Source organism: Parasteatoda tepidariorum, chromosome 3 (assembly GCF_043381705.1).
Source record: "Parasteatoda tepidariorum isolate YZ-2023 chromosome 3, CAS_Ptep_4.0, whole genome shotgun sequence".
In the NCBI taxonomy this organism is placed as follows: Eukaryota; Metazoa; Arthropoda; class Arachnida; order Araneae; family Theridiidae; genus Parasteatoda; species Parasteatoda tepidariorum.
The window spans coordinates 40,709,242-40,730,871 of record NC_092206.1 but is presented as its reverse complement, the minus strand read 5'-3'; the positions used below and the strand labels follow the sequence as shown (position 1 = coordinate 40,730,871).

Sequence of the window (21,630 nt, the reverse complement as noted above, 5' to 3'; positions counted from 1 at the left end):
TCTGTTAATTCCCGGTTCTCGTTAAATTATTTATTTGAGAAATCGACAATACATGTCTTAAAGAATTTTTTTATTTATTGTGAGTTTCAATGTATATAAATATGCAGTTAAATTCTAAAATTATATATTCTTTATTTGGGCCATGCTAATTTAAATTTCAGAAATCTATTAAAATTTTTACTATGGACATCTCTGGAAATTTTTCTGTCTAGCGAGTGGCCAACGTGATTGAACTCAAAATGTGTTAATCAATTTATTATCATTATTTTTTTTATAATTTCTAGTTTCTTATTTAATGAAGTAAAATAATATAAATCTGTTTTGAAATTTGCAATTTCTATCACATAGTGTGTTAGATTCTGGCCTAATGATTCTAATGCGGCTGAAATNTTTGTATACATATGTAGTTTTTATGTTTTTTTTAGCAATACTAAATTTTCACAAAAATTTTTATTTTCCACAAAAATCATTTTTCTCTCACAAAAATAGGTACTAGGATTGAAAACCTGGATTAAGCCCTGCTTAATTATTTTTTCTCAAAAATTTAACAAAGTATTCATAATTTTTTTTTTTTTTTTTTTAAGATTTTTGCCAAAAAATGTTAACTTTTTTTGGGCATATAAAAATCTGAACTGCTGAAGAAAAAATTAATGAATTTAATTTAAAATTGTGTGTTTATAACTCAAACACACTTTCATAGAGCTGATATCTTAACATTTTTATTATTTCCTTTTTTTTATTGTACTTTTATTATTTGTGGCTCTCATAATACTTGCTATATTGATTAAGAAAATTTTTTTTTGATTTTAACACATCTAAATTTGTTAAAAAAATTTTTTTATTTATTTTGCAGAAAGGTGGTATAGTCGTCAATTGTCAAATTTCAGAATCATCAGTAATTGTCACATTTGAAGATTACTTTCCTGGTCATGCTGCATTTTTATTAGTTAACAATTTAGATGATGTTCCAATAACTTTTAATCAGAGGTATTTTTAAATATATTTTTATTATTTGTTAAAATTTTCTTATTAATTGTAGGGTGGGTCAGAATTAATAACAACATTAAAAATATTTTTTTATCTTACATAATTGAGTCATGTTAATTAGTTTGTTCTCAATTTAGGGTGTGAGTTTAATGATTTGAAGGACACACTTTAATATGTACTATTTGATGAGTGCTACCTATGAATAAGTTTTGAAATCTGACATGAAATAGAATTAATTCTTCAAATAAACGTATATTTTCTAATGGTTTTTTGACCTTTAATGTGTAGAAAGTAAGATTTGGAAACTGTGGTTCCAATAGTTTACTTACGAGAACAGCCGAGTTTGTTGAGTCGTAAAAATGTTCTCACACACTTGTTTCAAGTAAAACTTGTTTACTGGAGTAATTCTATGCTGAAGAAATATTAGTAATTTATTATTCATCATAATTTAATTTTATGATGATTGTAAAAAGTTTTAAGTTGTAAAAGAAACAAAATTTATGCCCTTAAACATTTTAATCGCAAAATCTAAAATTCTAAAAGAAATCCATTCAATTGTTCCTTGTAAAATATAAAAACTACAAAAAAAAAGGATTTTCTTTACTTGTTAAATTTAAATATTGAAACTATATCTCAATACGAAATATTTACCATGTATTTTGTTGAAAATCTCTATGTTCTATATATACTTTAATATGTTAACATCTGAATTAAAATGTATATTACAAATGAATGATGCAATATCGCCTTATAATGTTCCTGCTCATATTGAGTTCCCAAAAACCTTATTTCTTGCAATGCCTAATGCATGCATGTAATGAAGAATTTGTTAAACAGTGCTTCTTCACTTAACAAATTCAAGTAAACACTTTAAGTTTATTTTCATTTTAAACCTTTAATTTCGCCCCTTACTGCAAGCTATACTCTAATCTTCCTATCCTTATTTTTTTCCTTTCTTCCGCGATCGAAACAAAAATACATTCCACTAAATAAAGTAAGTTCTTTTTTTAGAATTATCTAAGATTCATCTACAAATTGTAATAATTTTTTTTATTACGAGATTATGATTTCATAGAGATGCAATGATAGAGTTCGGAAGATGTGAGTTTCTAGATTGGGTGAAAAATGGCAAATATTTGATGTAATTTGGAATTGTTTGTTTAATTTTTGCTTGGTGTATTTCTAAAACTGCACACCCCTATCTAGTTAATCTCATCTGTGCTCATTCTGCTGACATAAATTAAAGATAATTGAAAATGCCTTACATTTTTCTGCCAATCGATTTCTACTTCTTTGTTTTTGGAATTTGTAATGCCTGCATTGCTGCACTTGTTAATGCAGTTTTGAGTTACATATCTTTCCAAACTTATATCAAGACAATAGTGTGCAAGACAATATCAAAACAGTAGTGTGCCTCCTGCTACCATGCATTTCTCTATATTCAAGTTAAAAGCATGCCAAACTACTAACAAGTGTGTATAAGCCATTTCAATCATGAATAAAAAGATATATATTAAAGATTGAGAAATGCCTGATTACAAAATTATATGCACGTTATGCTTAAATTGGTATTATGTTTTATTTCTAGTGGTGTATCAAAAGAAATCAAAGTATTACCTAGATCTTCTCAACTGTACACTTGGCAAAATCCTCAAGGGGAAAGACATCTCAAATGGACTTGCAATGAAGCCAGTGGAGAGCATGACTTGGTTAAGGTTGGTTTAAAAAGTTTCATACCAGTAATAATAATGAAATATTATGACTTTCTCGATACATAGATTGTTGATTTTACCAATTAATTTCAGAAAGAAATCTTAATTTAATGCATTTATTTTGTGTTGTAGATTTATTTTGAACTAAACTTTTTGTGGGATGATAATTATTAAATATATTGCTTATAGTGTAAATGGCTGTGTACTGTAAAAGAGTGCACATGCTTGAAAATCATTGAAATATCCAACATTCAAGTGTATGGGTATTAACTGTGCAGAATCTAGAGCAGGCTTAATACTACGGGGCTGTCTATTATTTATTTCACTTTTTTTTCCATGTTTATTATCCTTTTTATTTCATAACCAAAAAGTGTCACATCTCATTATACTTTCAACTCCCCTGTTCATATCATATGCTGTATTACATAAAGATATGCTTGTAGCTTGGAAACAAAATACTGTGTTATCGATCATATTTTAAACTTGGTTTTCAGGATTTTATTTAAACTTTAATCAGCATCAATGTTTTTCATTACAAGTATTTTTGTATTTTTAATTCTAAATTCTCAGCCAAGCTTTAAAGAATATCTTTGCTTTTTGTTTTTTAATTTTTAATATAAATACTTAACATATGGCCAAATTTAATCCATTAGTTTTCTAGTGACAAGGTTTCAGGTATTTCCATTGAATTTACAAAATCATTAATTAACTTTTAATATTGCTTCTCTTAAAATGTCTTTATATTTTTAATATTTTATTATGAATTTTTAAACTCTATATAAATTATATTTTTTATTCATTAGTTTTATTTTACTGGCCATGTGGCCAAGCCGTTAGCGTGCCTGACTACAAAGCTGATGGCTGTGGGTTTGAATCCCTCTCAGGGCATAGATTTTTCTTTATGTGTGTTTTCCTCTGTTGTGTGTGTTGCATGAATGCGGCTCACCCTATGAACTGGTATCTATGGCAGTGTGGAGTAGGTAATGTTGACTGCCTCCGTGACTGGTTACAAGGTGCTAACGAGGCAACACAAAATCAGCAGCACTTTCGCAAATTCCATGGCAAATAATGTTATGTTCAGTGCCTGCCATAAGAATAAAAAAATAAAAGACTTTAGTTTTATTCTTTAATTTGGATTCTATCTTAAACTTGCATTATGAATTATTTCATTTTCTTTTTCAGGATGGTATTGGCGAATTAACACCCGGAGAAAATAAAAAGTTTTACTGGGTGTCATTTTTAGATGGTGTGCAAAGAGTTTTTATGTTTACCGATGATCTAGCTCTAGCTACTGCAGCTCAGCAAGTATGTCATTAAATTAAACATATTTAATGATACTTTTACATTTATAAAAATATTTTCCTATTTTGAGCATGTTTATCATTTTCTAACAAGTACTCAAAAGCTTGCATTTATTATTTGATTACAAAATGATTTGCATAATGAAATTTTTTTAAAAATTCTCACAAAATTGACAATTAAATTTAAATATAATTATAAAATTAAAATACAATTTAAAATAATTTATTTTTTAAAATCTAATTAAATATATATTTATTAACATAGAAAGATGGTAGAAAATCTGCTTGTACATAGCATGGAGCCATATTTTGGCATCAGTATCCTTCAATATGTAAAAAAATTGTAATTAAATCATGATATAATATTTGTGTTACTTATTTTTCCATAATTTTCTCTTAAAGTTAAATTGCTTTTTTAGGCAGGTGAACTAGAAAGAATTGAGCAAGAAATAGTAATAATGCTACAAGGTGTTGGCATGTCTTTAGTTAACAATGATACAAAAGCAGAAATAATGTATATGGGCATAACTAGGTGAGTTTAAATAGTTCATTAAGAAACGATGTTGAATTTGTTTAACAAATACAATACTATTATGGTTGCATTTATTTATAGTACTGGAATAATATGGGAAGCAAGAAAAAAGAGAAGCAAACGATTTAAACCATTAAGTGTTAAGGAAGTAGAAATAATAGAAGCTGCTTACCAAAAATATCATATGGAAATTAAAGTTGGAAAAAAGCCAAAGTCTTCTGTTTTAATGAATGGAAAAATGGAGGTAAAATATTATCTATCAGTCTCTGCTTATTTTATTCATATCTTGTGTTATGTGTTACGATATTATAATTTTAACTTTGTTTTATCTGTTTTGATAGTACACTTGTGGAAAATCAGTCAAATGGTTCCTAAAAAAAAACAAATTTTAAATATAAGACTTTTTTAAAATTTGACTTCTCAGGAACTATTTGCCCATTTTTGCTAAAATTTTGGATTTTGCCTAGTGAAATTACATTCTTTAAAAAATTGCATATAAATCATGTAAAAAATTATATACCTTACAATTAAATAATCGAAGTAATAAATATTTGCCAAACATTTTTTGCATGGAATTATCTTAGGACGAATAATTTTTATAAATCTGTGCAAAAATGGTTGAATCGAATGGTTAAGTTCTCGAGATAAAGCAAAATAAACAAAAAGTAAAATTAACATTAAGGGGTCCAATCTTTAGACTCCTTAATGATATATTGCCATACCAAATTATTAGGGCCATATTTCCCAGATTGTGGCTACCCGTTAAATATTATGGGACCGAAATCCAAACTCGTCTAAATAAAAAAGGTAAGTTTAATAATAAAAAGTACAGTTTTGAGTCTAATTATGTAACTTAAAATTTTCTGTACTAATTAAGTAGTATATTTCAAGTCACCCTTCAAAACATTAAGATTGAGTCCTAGAATGAAAAAATCTGATCATTAAATCAAAATCATTAGATCAAAATAAGTTATTCAGGGTGGTAGTTTTTATGCAGTGTACAAAAAAAACATTTATCAATAAGCATTAATAGTAAATTACTTTAATTTGGTGAAAAAGTACAGTCGGGGAAAAAACCATAACTTTAAAAAAGAATAAGTCAAACTGGAAGAAACCAACAACAAAAAATTTTTCTTCCTTGAATCAATGCCACATTGTAAATATCAAAATATTTATTTCAATATTTTTTCTATAACTTCAAAATCTTAATTCTCATTATTTTGGCATTGATTGCTCTAGCATTAAGATTCAAAGATTGTTAATAGAAATAACTAATAATATTATTTAATTAATAAGTAAAAAAATTATACTAATGCAAGTATTAAAAATAAATGTGAAAGAAAAACAATTGTTTGACTTATCTAATCCCCATTTGTAACTCTTTATTTAAATATGCAAATGATCGAATGGTTAAGTTAAATCTACTGCATACTATATGCATATAAATACTCCTACATCAAATTGAGGTAATTTTAAATTATAGAAATTTCCGCTCAATACCAAACTCTTTCGTTGAGTAACAAGTGATAAAATCGGTTTTTCCTCAGGATAAATATGGACTTTTTTTAAGCATCGCAAATGCTTTGCAGTTTAACTTTTGACAAATTTTCTTTTTAATCAATATGGAACTGCCAGTTAATAAACATAACACAATAGTTACGTTATCTGATTTTATAATTTGTTTTCTAGATTGATTTCCAAGCTATGGTAATGATTAAACCTTTGCAAAGAGTTATTAGGCGAACATATGCCTATGGCTTATGGTTACAGTATAAGACTTCACCACATCAACTTCAAGTACATGCAAAAATTCATAACCTTCAAGTGAGCATTATTACCTACAACTATGTAATATCAATTATTTAGACAAGAAGTTAAAAATACTGATTTGTTTTTAAAATTATATATTTATTAGATTGACAATCAGTTAATGGACTGTGTATTTCCTGTGGTTTTAGCACCTGTTCCTCCTCCAAAATCAGTTGCTGCTGAAACAGGTAGTTTAAAAATATTAATAATTATTATTTTTTAACTTTGGTTTTTAATTGTAATTTAGTGATCAAATAATTGCAAATGCAAAAACATAACAAATTATTGCTTATAACAAATTATTGCTTTTTAAGTTCATAATATTGTTACAAAAAGGATTTATAACATCCAATAAGCATCTTTTCTACTCATTTTCTAGCTATTAAGTATTTTCAACATTACATTTTTAAAAAAATCATCATGTACCAATTTATTATTTTACCAATGTAAGACTAAAAAATTTACTATCATTGTTTCAGTTATTTTATTTCTTAAATAAAATTGATATTTTGAATCATGTATTATTTCAGAACCAAAACCATTTACTGAACTTAGTATCATGCTTCGCAAAGCAGAACATAGTGAAGTTCTTCAGTTGAAGTAAGTGAAAGTTAAATGTAAGTTTGATTAAAGCTTTTATTTCTTATTACAAATTATGATTTTTCTTTATTTTTGCAGGTATTGTAAGATATTGGTTCAAGAATTTCATATTAAATTGGATCAAGGCTTTATAAATTCAATTCTACAATTTTTCACACCTGACCAAGCTCCAGAAATAGACCATGTAAACATATTTTTATTTATATTATATTTTTGTAAAATCATTTTGTTATGTTTATTTTAGTTTCTTCCTATTAAATTAATTGTATTGTTATACTGATGTATTTTAGTTAATATTCTGACCATGTGCTTAATCAATGCTTATGTTGTGTTTTCTATTTAAATGAGTTAAATTTGTTATAAAATATTAATTTCATGTACTGAGTGCTAGTCCTTAACTGTACAAGTGGTACTGAAATTTCAAAGTTGTTCAGATTGTACAAATGGACATAACCATTAGCCGATCAGATTGTGAAGATGTTGAGGAAAATATAAATTATTTATGCTCTGTTTTTGAAGTTCCAAGATTCAAGTTTTAAAAAAATGTGAGAGATTATTGTGGTAATATTTTTTATAAATATTAGCTTTTAAAATTTTTTTGCAAACTTGTAGCTGAAAGTTCATCGAATGCCAGTGTGCAAATTTTTGAAAGAAATTCGGAGTGGTTTCAAGTAAAACCTTATGTCATTTTGGAGATAGTTAATAAAATATTTGTAGTTGAGTCTGAAACAAACAAACTTTTTAAAAAGAGGGGATGGAAAAAAGATAACCTAAAGTCAGAAAAAAATGAATGTCAGTTGCAAAACATTCAGAAGGTCACAGTGTTTCTCCTAAGCATTATTTATCTACTAGGAAACAAACAATAATGCAGTAATGTTTAGAAATTATATGCAAAAAAAATTATTATCATCATGCATACCTTTGTTCTGTAAATTAGGTTGAAATGCATTATTAAAATCTTTCGCATTTGGTCTATTCTACGATTAAACTTCTTATAATTTTCGATTTTTCAAGTGTGAAAAAATTCTTTTGTGAACCGTTTTGTTTTAAATGAAAAAGTTTTCCCATTCTGCACTTATTAAGCAGTTCTTATTGGAACAGCATTTCACTTTATTGACAAATAATTGACTATTCCGTACATTATGAAGTTGTTAATTTTCTCCATATGTATACACGCATACATGTATATTTTAATATATATTCATCTATTACCTAGGATTCAGTTTATTAAATTATTATATACTTTCTGAACTATGTGCTTTCTAACTTGTGCTTTTTATTTTAAAAAAATCACAAATTTTCTAATTTATTATCTATTTTGCTTAGATAAAAATGTTAACTCTTGATAAAACTACTGCAATGTCAACTCTTAAAGATGTTGCTGCTGTGTATTCAACTCAAGAAAAGTTATTCTATTTTGACAACCTGCATTTTTCTCCTCTAAAGGTATATCACGCTTATTTCAGTATTTTAATATATTGTACAGTTTTTTTTCTTCGTATTATCCTTATAACTAATGGTTCGTTCAATTGCCCAGGTCCATATCAGCTTTTCTATGACTGGTGCAAATCAAGAAGAAAGCAACAAACCTACTCCCATTCATTCAGATTTTTTGAATTTACTACTACAGAGTGTTGGAGTTACTCTAACTGAAATACAAGATGTGGTTTTCAAGTAATTAAGCTTCGTATTATAATAATTTTAATTTTATGCATAATTTTTTTGGCATTTTTTAAATTGTGTTTATTTTTAAAAAAATAATTTTTAAAAAATGCAAGCATTTGCATTTTTTATGCATTTCAGATTTTGGTTTTGAAATGCAGAGTGAATGAGAATTATCTTAATAACTTTGACTCACTGTAATTCCTAATAGAAAAAAAGTTTTTAAAAAAATACTAAATTTGAAAGCGTTTTAATGAGTTTCTGCACATTTAACATTTATGACACATTTTAATTAGTGAAAAATTCAGTCGAACATTGTATCATTGCCTTATTTAAAAACTTGGCAAAATACATTATTGTTCTATAAGTAGTGATGAATGCTACATATTTTTAAACTTAGAAGTATGTGTTTTCCAAATGTTACTCAATATGTTTTTCCGGTAATCATTTCATTTCTTTTTTCTTCATAATTATTTTTAAAAGGCTTAGAAGCAATTGTTTTGTATTAGTTACTGGGAGATTTCGGATGAATGATAGATACAGCTGAAGATATCATGTTTTTAGACCGAGAAATATATCTTTTCAAACTGTTACTCAACATGTTTCTCTGCTAAACTTTTAAATTTTTTAAACTTATACTCAAAGAGATTTAAGAAAAATAAGTTGACTAGTTGCAGTTGGAGAAACGTAAGATGCAGATAAACAAAACAAGTTTTTTTTAAATCCAGAAGTATCAGTATTAAAATAAACTTTGAAATGTTACTTAATGCTGTTTTTTTAATCTTAATATTCTTTAAATTCTTGTCATTTTGTCAATTTTGTTTTTTTATTTTCTTAGACTGGATTATTTTGAAAGAAGATATGTATTTATGTCTCAAAATCAACTTATAGCAGATGCATCATCTCATTACATAAGTCAAGTTAGTATTTTTTTTAAGACATTTATAGATATAATTTTTTTCTTCACATTGTTTCAATTATTATATTCATATCCATTTTAAACAAATAAATTCCATTCATATCTAAGCAAAGTTAGTGGATGTACAAATAATTATATAGTAGCTTTCTAGATATTGCCATTTAAAAATGTACATTTAAAGTTCATATTTGATTTACAAACCTTTTTGTTATTGCCCCATGCTGCAATAAAACAAATTATGTTCGTTAAGTAACATGAATATTCATTCTTAGTTTTTGTTGTTGTATTATCTATTAATTGTACTGCTTGTCTTACTCCCAATGTTTATTTATTTTAAAATGTGATTTTTTATTATTTTATTTTGTTATTAAATTGCAAAAATTATTTTTACTTCTCAAAATTTTTAAAATTTTTCTAAGAGAGGATTTAAAAAAAATCATATTGTTAATATATTTTTTTAAATTGATTAAAATAATAAGCGAAATTGCATGTTAGTTATTTCATTTATCGTTTTATTACATATTATTTTGTTTCTGTATTTCTGTATATTGTTTTAAAAATTATATTATAAAATTTTTAGGCAGTAAAACAGGTTTATATGCTTGTTCTTGGATTGGATGTGATAGGCAATCCTGTTGGTCTTCTTCTTGGCTTAGGTGAAGGCGTTACAGATTTATTTTATGAACCATTCCAAGGTGCTATTCAAGGGCCTGAAGAATTTGCTGAAGGTCTTGCACTTGGTGTAAAATCACTTTTTGGCCATGCAATAGGTAACATCATTTACTTGAACTGTATTTGTTCCTATGAATAATTTCGATCTTGAGGTGCTTCAAGATCAATATTAGTCATAGTCAACTTGTTCAGCCAAACTGAAATGTAGGTACTGAGAAACTATGCTTGTTTATAAAAAGTCAGTCAAAATTATCAAAAATGAGATTTACAATAAAGTCCTTCATTTTGTTCAATCATATTTATATTGTATCAAAATCTTTTAGGGATACATATGTTCCCAGAAGCAGAAAGTGCCTAAAACTGTGACATACATAGCAAACCAAACAAAGTCCTGCAGAACAATTTGTATCTTGAATAAGTGACAGCGTTTTCCTGTGAACCCCCTCCCCCTCCAGCCTGCCTCCGGTAGTACTGCAGAACAATCCCCAATCCCTAATCTCATTCTTCTGTAGACCGTAATGACCTGAAGGTTTAAAAGTTTCCCCTCATAATCTTGCAGAACATTTCCTACCACCTCAGTCAAGAAGTATGTTACAAGGAGTTCCTCTGCCAGATTTGCCTGTTAGCTCCAAAAGACTACACTCCGTCTTAAACAATTCTGAGCTTTCTGTATTTTCCTCAGATGCAATGCAAATGATAATCTACATTGACTCTATATTGGAGCAGTATAAAATATATTTTGAAAAAGAGGAAAACGTTGATATTGTCATTAATCGAATGAAAATTCTCTTTAGCTTTGTCCACTTGCTGTTTCTCAGGAATAATGTTGCTTTAGAAGAAGAACATTTTACACCCTGCTCAAATTTCAGCACATATATCAATAATCTCCCATATCTTTGCCATTCTGAGGAGAAAATTAACGAATTAGCTTTTGGCTATAACATTTTTATACGATGGATGTATCAGTTTTTGGCAAACAGCAAGAGAAATCGATCACCATTTTTATCAAGAGAGCTTCCAAAGCAAGCCGTAAAAGAATTAAATTCAGAGATTTCATAAAGTTTATGACTTTTATATTTTCCAGTCCCATTTCAGAAGCAATTTGGGAATAGTGGGGTTCCCCAATTGACAGAATTATTTCTGAAAGACCAAATGCTTTCAATGGAGATGAAGAAATTGTTGGAACCAGCAAATGTTTGTGTTTGCAAATGGTGCACCATCTGGGCACTCATCACTTGGAAAAATTTTTAAGGCAGCCCTTATTTTAATGTTCGGACGTTCATAGCATAGGCATTTTATTAATAATTCCTCATCATTGTCATTAACAAAATTTTGTACTTCAAAAGTGATTGAAAAAGTAACAAAGCAGGAATGTTTGCCTTGGATTAAAAAATAATGTAGTGTATCTGTGTATGATCCTGTATTTTAATAAATGAAAATATAATATTTTAACGTAAAGTTGACTTTTTTTCGTGGTGAAATGCTTGCAGAACATTTGCATAAATTAATAAGTCCTGTTGCAGAACATTTGAAAATATTCTGCTTATGGGCATATGTTGATGTTATGGTTGCGAGTAAAGTTATTAATATTGTTTAATAAAAATATCATGCAAGTTCTGTGCAAGTTTGTTAATATTTTCTTATTTTTGTCTCTTTACTAATCTCTTATTTCTTAGTTTGATTAGTTTAGTAATGCTCAATAAATTGAAAATTGGGGCCAAAAATCAAAAAATCCTATTACTCTTTTTAACTCTTCAATGATTATGATTCTGGGCAAAATTTTTGAAATTCCTATTTTACTTATCTTATTTTGCTATTTACACTTACAGGTGGTGCTGCTGGAGCAGCCTCACGAATTACTGGCACTCTTGGAAAGGGTATAGCTGCCTTGACCTTGGATAAGGATTATCAGAAGAAAAGACGACAGAACATAAGTCGCCGTCCTCAAGATTTCACGCATGGAATAGCTGAAAGTGGTAAAGGACTTGTCATGGTAAAGTTATTGCATATACAATCTTGCTACTTCTATTTCTTATTTCTCTGGAAATGCTTGTGTTATTGTTCTAAAATTTCAACAGTAGCTGCAAAGGGCAATTTTATCTTCCGATCCTAAAAATCAGTCATAATTTTATTCAAAAAATTTGAGAGAGATGATTTAAAAATAAATTTGTCTCATTTATTTAGCATGTACCATTGATATAAATTAAACTTTATAGGCGATGTTTTTTTCATACATTGAAAAGATATTACCAGTGATGATTGCTGCTTACAACTCTAATTTATTATTTGTTTTTCATTAATTTTTTATTAATTCATCTTATCAGATAAGCTCATGTATCAACATGAATAGCATATGTCGACCAGGTCACTGAATTTGATTTTGTTTTGAAACCACATGTTTATTTCGTTTATAGTTACACTTTTGGAAGATGCTTTTATAAGGATAAATAACTTAAAATCAGCTAACAATGGAAATAAGAAATAAATTATGCTCTAAAAAGCAAAATTAATGAAGAAAAGTTATTTGTTTCAGGAGACAGTAAAAAATTGCATAACCGTTATTGATGTCAATGATGTTAAGTTAATGTAAGTAATTAGCACTACTGGTATTGTGATAATACGAGTTATTTTATTCAATCAATATTAAATGTGCTAATATAGGTTTTTTATGCCCCTTTTCAGAAAAGGAAAAATTACCCAATGAAAAATATTCATAAAAAATTACTTGACTGTGATAAATTTTCACAATATTTTAAAAACAACACCATGTTACCAAATGGTACTGATCTTTTTTGATGGGATAAACTTCTAAACATGTGTTTTGTGAATGTAAAATCCTCAGGAAGTTCTGGAAAATATAATAAGTGAAAAAAGCTGGAAATTGTTTTTATTGTGTCAGTATATAATTTTTAATTTTGTACATAATTATGCTGTGCTGATTAATACCTATTTAATTGATTATTTGCTTTTTCTGCCATATAAAGAATAGGCATTCTATTTTAATTAAAATTAGTTTTAAAGTTGATCTCTAAAATAAAGTTATATTAGTAGTAGGATTAAGCAATTTTTATACAAATCTATTTATCAAATTATTAATTTTTATTTCTTCTTACTGCTTACAATGTTTCCTCTTTACCGCTTGACTCTTTTACTAATAGACAGATTTGAGAAACTATTTCACCCTGATAATTTTTTTTTATATAATAACTTAGGTATAATTTACACTGGTTTGTTATACATCAAATGCAACGTTTTTCTGTAGGACTATTAATAGATTAAATTCTGGCGATTGTGCAGTGAAATCTTACTATTGAAAATAGTTTGAAAGTGAGACAACTGGCTGTTCAGGATTATTAAAAATAAAGCAGAATACATAAGGAAAGGTCTTTTCATTCTTGAAAAAATTCCATGTTTTATTCCAAAAATTATATTGATCCACTCATAATAGGGGAAAAAATTGAGCCCTATCTCAACTAGATTGAGCCACAGTTATCTAAAATAATCATTAAAAGTTTTTACAAAAAAGCCATTTACATGATAAACTATTCCATTTATAACTCTATATTGTATATTTTATGAATCAATAAACAATATTTTCGTTTGAGTTTATAGAAAAAGAAATGTGTTATTTAACTAACTTTCTTCCTTGCATTAATTTCTTTCTAACTCTTTTTCTTCTTGCATGAATTTTGAATCACCCTATGCATTTAAATGTTAAACTTTAAGATTTTAAGAGTTAGGTCTGATTTGTAAATGCATTTATAGGAAAAATTATTCACTTTTCATTTGTGTAATAGTATTTGTTTTAACTTTATTTGGTTGAAATTATTTCTTATGTTTCAAATACTTTCAGGGGGTATTTGATGGTGTAACTGGTATTGTTACAAAGCCGATTGAAGGTGCTAGAGAAGGAGGTGTTGGTGGATTTTTCAAAGGTGTTGGCAAAGGTTTAATTGGTGTTGTAACACGACCAACTGCAGGTGTAGTCGACTTTGCCAGTGGCTCTTTAGATGCTGTGAAAAGGTATGTTATTTCTATTCTATAATTCAGTAGTATTTAAGTTCTGCAGAATGCCTCTCTCCTCACTATCTTTAACCTTTAACTGAAGATTTATTCTACATTTTAGCTCTTTTTTTCATTATGTTGCTGAAAAAATATAAAATAAGACGATAAAATATTTTCAAAAACTTGGAACTAAAAATTTTTATTTTAGATGCTCATTAATACAGTTGCCTTTGGCAACCAATAACTTTGAACTGGCGTCTACATTTTCAGCTTTATGATTGAGAATTTACATTTTAATATTTAGAAAATAAATTTGATCTGGGAACTGATAGAGAACAATGCATATCCGAAACGCCAACGATGATCGAGAAATATGTTTGACTAACGAAAGACAACATGGCTATTTTTTTAGAAGAACATTAAAAATATTTATTTAAATCAAAGAAACGCTATTAATTCATGTCTTAATTGAATTTCCAACTCAAAGTTTCCTTTTATTTTGATCAAACAATCCTTTCTTAAACATTGTGATTATTTTTTCAATTTTAATTTCTTTGGAAGACATAAGGACTGCACCTTTTAGATGCTTAATAAACTGACTCAAATGAAACAAATATTTACTAGCCATATATATGTTATTATTTTTACAAGGAATATTAATTTTGGTATTTTTACAGATATCACAAAATTATTAGATTTAAAATAATTATCACAAATTTACTTTCATATATATATAGAATAAAATTATATTTTATGATTGAGCTTTAAGTTATGATTGATATAATTTATCACTACAAATTGACATAATTTATGACCTCAGTGATAATGTGGCTAGTGTTTCTGATTATGTATATGTTAACCCAGGTTCATTTTTCTGTTGGTGAAAATATGACTATTTAGGTTTTTTTTTAAGATAACTGGCTGTATTGGGTTTAAATTAACCTTACTACTCATTATTGACATTCCATACTTATGTATAATAAAAATTGAGGTGAGCTGTGCATGGTGTGTCACCATGGTCTGAGCAGATATTATTTATTCACTATGCTGAGCAGATATTATTTATTCAAATGACTTGGCTTCACTATGCTTCAATAATTTCTGTTGTAAATGGTTTTTTTATGAAATATTGACTGAATTTGTAAGTATGACTATATAGTTTTCCTTTATATATTATAGAGTTACACAAGTCTCTGATGAAGCTAAGCGTATTAGAACTCCTCGCTTTATTAAAGCGGATGGAATCATTCGTCCCTATGTAAAAAGAGAAGCTGAAGGGAATAAACTTTTACAGGTGAAAATTCAATGTCACTGATTTCATTTTAAAATTTGTATGAAGTATAATCTGTTTTGCTTCAAGAAATACCTATGGTTCCAGTTAACGGTTATCTAATGAGTAGGTTATTCTATCATAGAGGGTATGTTTGTCAGAATAATATAATGTATAAAATAACTTTTTTTTATTAAAAATACTAAACTTGGTAACATTTTCAGTAAATAACAAATTGGACTTGAATAATCTCTATTAATTATAATTTAAAAAAACTTAAATACCTAATATTGTCTCTTGAAATCGCTTTAGAAAAAAAAATTACACTTGAAAGTATACAGACAATTATTTTACTTTCTTCCAAAGAATACAGTTATTAGGAATGTTTGCCTGAATCTTTCCTCTTTTAGTAAACTATATAGAGTGTTATAATCTAAAAATGATGACATGTAGCTTCTTGTAAATTGTAAACTTCATTTACTGTTAGTGGAGGTAGTGAGTCTGCCTGTATATGTATACTGCTGGATACAGATTTGGAGCAATGCATGAAAGTAGAAAGTCTACTCAAATGACCACTTATTGTATTTTTACCTTAATAAATTGAAAGAGGAAATTATTCTGGTTAGCGATATAATTCTCTTTAAAAAGGAAATTAGAATTTTGATAATTAATTAAAAAAGGAATACTTCCTGGTGTTGAGTTGCAACTTTTTAGCTTGATTTTGATTCAAAGTTTGTCCTGGAAGGGAGATTGTGGAAAAGTGTTTTGCATTTTTTTTAAAAAAATTCTCTGTTGCAAATTTGATTTGTTTGGAAATAAAGTTTGAAAGTATTGAATTCTTTTAATTTTTATCTTTATTACATTGGGACGCTGAAGCCTCATATATGCAGGGCTGATTGTGCTCCGGAAAAAATCCGGATTTCCGGATTTTTCGCTAACAGTGATCCGGAAGTTTCCGAAGATAGGAGGTCCAGACGTTTCAAAAAATTCATTAATCACAGAAGTTTCCGGAAATCAAATTTTCAAAGGTAGAACTGAAAAACGCTGTTTATTTTGTTTGTAAGGGGGAGCCAGATACATTTTCTATCAGTAAATAGTTATTATCATAAACTCAAGAAAGAAAGACATATTTGTAAATTTTAATTACTTCTCCAGGTCACCATAGGTGTGTGTAAATGGTATAGGTATGTGTAAAATTTTAAATATATTTTAAGTAAACTAAGAGATATTGAGAAAAAGGAAAAAAACCTTGTTTAAATTTTTTTCAATTTAAACTCTTTTTTTTAAAAACTCATGACATGGGGTATTCTCGTCCATGGGGAATTTTGACATGGGGTCACAATCACCCCTGTATATGTCATTGTCTGGATCTCAGTAAATTTTGTAACCCATTAGGAAATTAGGTGTTATTATAGGTTCTTCATGTTCACGCACTTTTCAATTAAATCATCATTACAATAATCACAAATAAAGACTTGTGAAAGTAATAAAAATCAGGCTGACATAAGCATTAATAAAAAGCAGCCTAACAATGTCAATTGAAAAAAAAACAGTTGATAATTTTGGAACCTCTTGGAGTTGATAGTTTTCCAGACTTAATTGTTTTCTTTTTACCAACGTGCCTTTTTAACGCTTTTACATAGAATTAATTTAAGATATTTTTATTATTAACTTATTCATAATTATTGTCTTTGTGATTTTATTGTAAATATGAATACTCTGAAGAAGAGCAAGAGTTTTGTGACCTATATTGACTAAAATTTAAAACCAATATAGCCCATTTAAAACCTTACAGCCATGCAGAAGAACAAGCATCAATTAAGGTAGTTTTTGCAACCCATAACATGAAATGTTGTGGCATTTATAAGAACTACTATACTTAAGGAAAAATTGACCAATGGATAACCAGTGATTGCAATAATGCAATCATAATTTTATCTTTTTTTGTGATTGTCATAGATTTTTTTTTTTTTTGATATATTGTTCTAAACCAAAACAGACTTTTCCATTACTTTTCTATAAACAAGTTATATTTTAAAAAAATTTCAAATATGATGAATACAAAATGTACCAAAGACACTAATGAAGTTTGGTTAAGTAATTTTAAAATGTTCGGTAATTAATGAACATATTTATGGCATACCTCGGCCACTGATGGTAAAATATTTATGAAAATGAATTACTAAAAGAAAGATTTGTAAAATTTGATCCCTTCTCTATTGTACTCATATGGAAAAAAGATGAAGATTATTTTTACTTAAAAAAGGATTAGAAAATTAATGTAATTCCAAAAATGACATTACAATATCAATTGTGTTTTTCTAAAAAAATATGTCTTGGTCATTTGAAAAATTCTTTGCATTTTAATTTTAAGATTCTTATTTGTTCCACAAAAGCTTCTTTCTGTTTGTTCGCAGAGTTTTTTTTTTATTATTCATACAAAATAATCATTTATTCTTTTAACTATCTTGTTTACTTTCAGTTACAAAAATATTTATCTTAATTTCCTACTTATGTGTTTCAATGTTATGTATATTTAAAACTGGTTCCTATGTTTTTAAAATTAACATAGTACTTTTTAAATTTTTGTTTATAAATTTGCTTAAAATTTTTGTTTATAAATTTGTTTTTTTTTTTATTAATAAATTTGCATTACTTTTTTGTAATGTTTATTATATTTATAGGAAGTTGAAAAAGGAAAATATTCAAACACTGACGTTTATGTGGCTCATGCTACAGTAGGAGATAAATTGTTCCTTTTGGTTACTAACAAGTAAGAAAAAAATTTTATACTTTCAAAGACATTTTATATATTTTTTTTCTTTTAGCATTTCAGCCATTTATTTAAAACACATATTTTAAAAGATAACTATATATGTATCCATATAAAAAAGTTCATTATCTGCTTACTATAGTTAGTTGAAAAAAATAAATAAAAGTTTTGCAATTGCTTTGTGTCATCTAACCAACTAGTTATAAGCAAAATAAAGTTTTATCTTTTCTTTGTCTGTTAAACAAATCAGGTCGCACTTATTAATAAAAAAATACCAGTTAATTAAAATAATTACTAATTAATAGAAAAATTACTAATTAAATTTAATAAAACAAAAATTAAAATAATAGAGAGAAATTAATTAATTGTTCCTGATGCTTGCTTTGTTAAAGTAAAAATAATCTGCTTTTGACTCCTGGATTAGATAAAAATTCTATTGAAGAATATGATACAGCTCTCTAATATGTACAGTATTACGTTTTACGGTATCATTTAATGATCATATTATAAGGTTAATGTGTATTTTTTTCAGCCGAGTCATGTATATTGAAAAAGGAGATATATTCGGACAATGGGATACCGTGTGGGAATACCTCTATGAAGAATTAAAAGGACCACCTGAGGCCACTGACAAAGGCTTAAGACTCATGCTCTTGGTATTTAATTAAATGAATACTAAAATTATTGTTTTTAATTATAAGACAAACATATTTTTATTAAAAATATTTATATATTGTTTTCACTTATTTTTTTTTTACTCTTTGCAAAATTATAGTTTTTTTTCTTTCATTAAAAGTCAGTTAGGGAAATTCCATGGTGACTGACATTACATTTTTATGGGTATAGTTTTTTTATCTTTTTTTTCCTTTGATAAATATTTAATCTTTTTTTTTAAAAAAAAAATATATGTGATGTTTTTTAATGTCTAATATTATAATGCATATAAGAAAAAGAAATGAAAATGATAATTGTTTTATCTAAAATAAAAATATAAAATTTGACTGGTATTATATAGAAAGGACATAAGTAAAACATAATTTTTTTATTTTGAAATTCTTCTATAAGCAATGATGGAATTATGTTTTTTAATTTATTAAAAAAAAATTTTACTAACTTATATGAAAATAAACAAGAAACGTTGAAAGTATACATGAAATGAAATATAAAAAGGGACAAATAGAGAAAAAGTTCTTGTGATGATAATTTTTATGTGACTGATGTTAAAGATACAAACTATCTATAAATTTTAATAAACATTTTTAATTATTAATGCAAAATAGTTAAATTACATTATTTGATTTAATAATTCAAAAAAAAATTTTTTTTCATTTTACAAAACCAAAATTTGTTACTTTTGTGTGATTTTTGTGATCGTTTTAAAGTTTGAACATTTTTCTATTTTTCTGCATTACTGCTACTTGAGTGGATGCAGTTTTGTTGATATGAGTTTTTTATGTTTATGTCATACCTTGAGGCTGCATAAAAGTTGCAACTGCAGGATTCGTGTTTCCTGATGAAAAATATTTATCCTGATTTTTAGCTTTTGTCTTGCTATTCCTGGTTTTTGTATGCCTACAGAACATTCTATTTTCTATGAATACAAGTATGGATTTTCATATAATACATTTAAAGATTTTGATTTATGGTTCAACACCCTTTTATTTTAATTAATAATGCTAGTAAAAATCACAAAATTTGATCGTTAAAACTTAGGAACCGTCTGTTAATTATATCTAAGGCTCTGACAAACATTCTTACCTGCAGGATTCATTGTTTAAAACTTTTGAGAAATCCAGTCATTTTGTGAGAAAAAAACTTAATTAGCTATTTTATGTTATCAAATTTTTATGTTGATGAATTCAGAAGTCATACACTGATTTTTAAAAAATGCAGTAACGACTCTTATAGGATGGAGTTTTGTTGTTTGCCAATTATTGATTCATATCTTTTACCTGATTTAATTTATTCTACTGAACTCAGTAGATTTATTCTCAGTATTCTTATCATAGAATTTTCAATTGGTGCGGTAAAGAAATATCCACTAAATTTCTGTATTACTGTTCTTTAGTTTTAAGATAACTGAAACCCTTTTTAGAAATTATTTGATTAAAGAAGTCCTGAACCAGATTACTAATTCAGGTAACTTTTAGTATGAGAAAAAAGTAGCTAACTAATACTGTTTTTTTTTTTTTCAATTTTTTTATTTATTTTTTTTATCGATCAGTACAATAAAAATGTTCTATATATATGTATATATTGATCTTAAACTATTCTAAGTTGTTCAATGTTTCATTAAGAAATTTTTATCAGTAACTTAAAACCTTCTGTTCACAAAGTAATTCTAAAATTAAACATACCATAGAGCCTGAATTGTCTATGAGTTGCACTAAGAGATTGAAAATTATACTGTTCAAAAAGGATATAATTTGGACTAGTGTTTTAATTTTTTAATAATTTTGCTAAGTTTGTATTTTGATGTGAATTAATTGTTTTGTTTAATATTACCTTTTATCTCTTTCTTATAGACACCTCACCGTAAAGGAATATTTAGTAAAAATGTGGCAGGAAAACTTGTTCATATAACAGATCTACAAGTTTGTCAGGTATAATTCATATCCTTTAAAGTTTTTTAATAATTTTCTGAAACATTATAACTATCTTATTATAAGAACTTTTCAATTCTTATATTTTCATATAAATGTTAAAGAATATTTTGCAATGAGGGTTCAATAAATTTTCATTAAATGCTTTTTTTTTTTTTTTTTTTTTTTTTTTTTTTTTTTTTTTTACAAATTGCATTTTAGACATTAAAAATTTTTTTCATTCTATGTATTTTAATTAACATTTCTATACTATGTGGTTAAATTATTTATAAGATATCATTGATTGATAGTGCATTTTATAAGCTCTTATGAATATTGATCTTAAAATTATGTCACTGAATTGTTAACAAAATATTACCTGTATGCCTTAATGTGTTTAAAATCGTTCACATTTTTGTATTCATAAAGCATTTGCTGCCAATAATTATTTTTATGAATAATCATATCTAATTTTAGTGGATTGCTGATAAAATAAAAGAAGTTATGAGAACGTGAAAATAATTGTAAGTTTCTTTTTTTCTTCATGATGCTAAATTTCTAAATTTGATTCTGCATTGAGTATGAAACTTATTAAGAAAATAATTTGATTTTCCATTTCTATTTTCAGAGAAAATGATTTTAGAAACTTGCTGCTAAAACCTTTTCTGAATGAAATGATGATTGATTGTGAAAGATAGAATGTTCACAAGTTTTTGGTTTGAGTTCTTTACATTAAGCTAGGATATATGTATGTGATTAAATGTTTTGCTGTTGCTGGATTAGAAAAAATGATACGAACTAATATT

General features: G+C 26.7%; 1 protein-coding gene across 1 annotated transcript in view; it reads left to right on the top strand.

Moving 5' to 3' along the window:
- LOC107457424 (vacuolar protein sorting 13C) overlaps positions 1-21,348 on the top strand; it is a 105,333-nt gene extending 83,985 nt beyond the window's left edge. The window contains exons 60-80 of the mRNA XM_071179184.1: positions 349-393; positions 854-987; positions 2,576-2,702; positions 3,882-4,004; positions 4,420-4,532; positions 4,614-4,776; positions 6,222-6,356; positions 6,448-6,529; positions 6,872-6,941; positions 7,020-7,125; positions 8,268-8,387; positions 8,479-8,615; positions 9,442-9,523; positions 10,103-10,292; positions 12,024-12,187; positions 14,048-14,217; positions 15,379-15,493; positions 18,154-18,242; positions 18,775-18,898; positions 20,768-20,845; positions 21,302-21,348. Coding sequence (XP_071035285.1) covers positions 349-393; positions 854-987; positions 2,576-2,702; positions 3,882-4,004; positions 4,420-4,532; positions 4,614-4,776; positions 6,222-6,356; positions 6,448-6,529; positions 6,872-6,941; positions 7,020-7,125; positions 8,268-8,387; positions 8,479-8,615; positions 9,442-9,523; positions 10,103-10,292; positions 12,024-12,187; positions 14,048-14,217; positions 15,379-15,493; positions 18,154-18,242; positions 18,775-18,898; positions 20,768-20,845; positions 21,302-21,340 — 2,406 coding nt within the window. The 3' untranslated portion in view covers positions 21,341-21,348. The remainder of the gene's footprint in view (positions 1-348; positions 394-853; positions 988-2,575; positions 2,703-3,881; positions 4,005-4,419; positions 4,533-4,613; positions 4,777-6,221; positions 6,357-6,447; positions 6,530-6,871; positions 6,942-7,019; positions 7,126-8,267; positions 8,388-8,478; positions 8,616-9,441; positions 9,524-10,102; positions 10,293-12,023; positions 12,188-14,047; positions 14,218-15,378; positions 15,494-18,153; positions 18,243-18,774; positions 18,899-20,767; positions 20,846-21,301) is intronic.
- Positions 21,349-21,630: the final 282 nt, after the last annotated feature.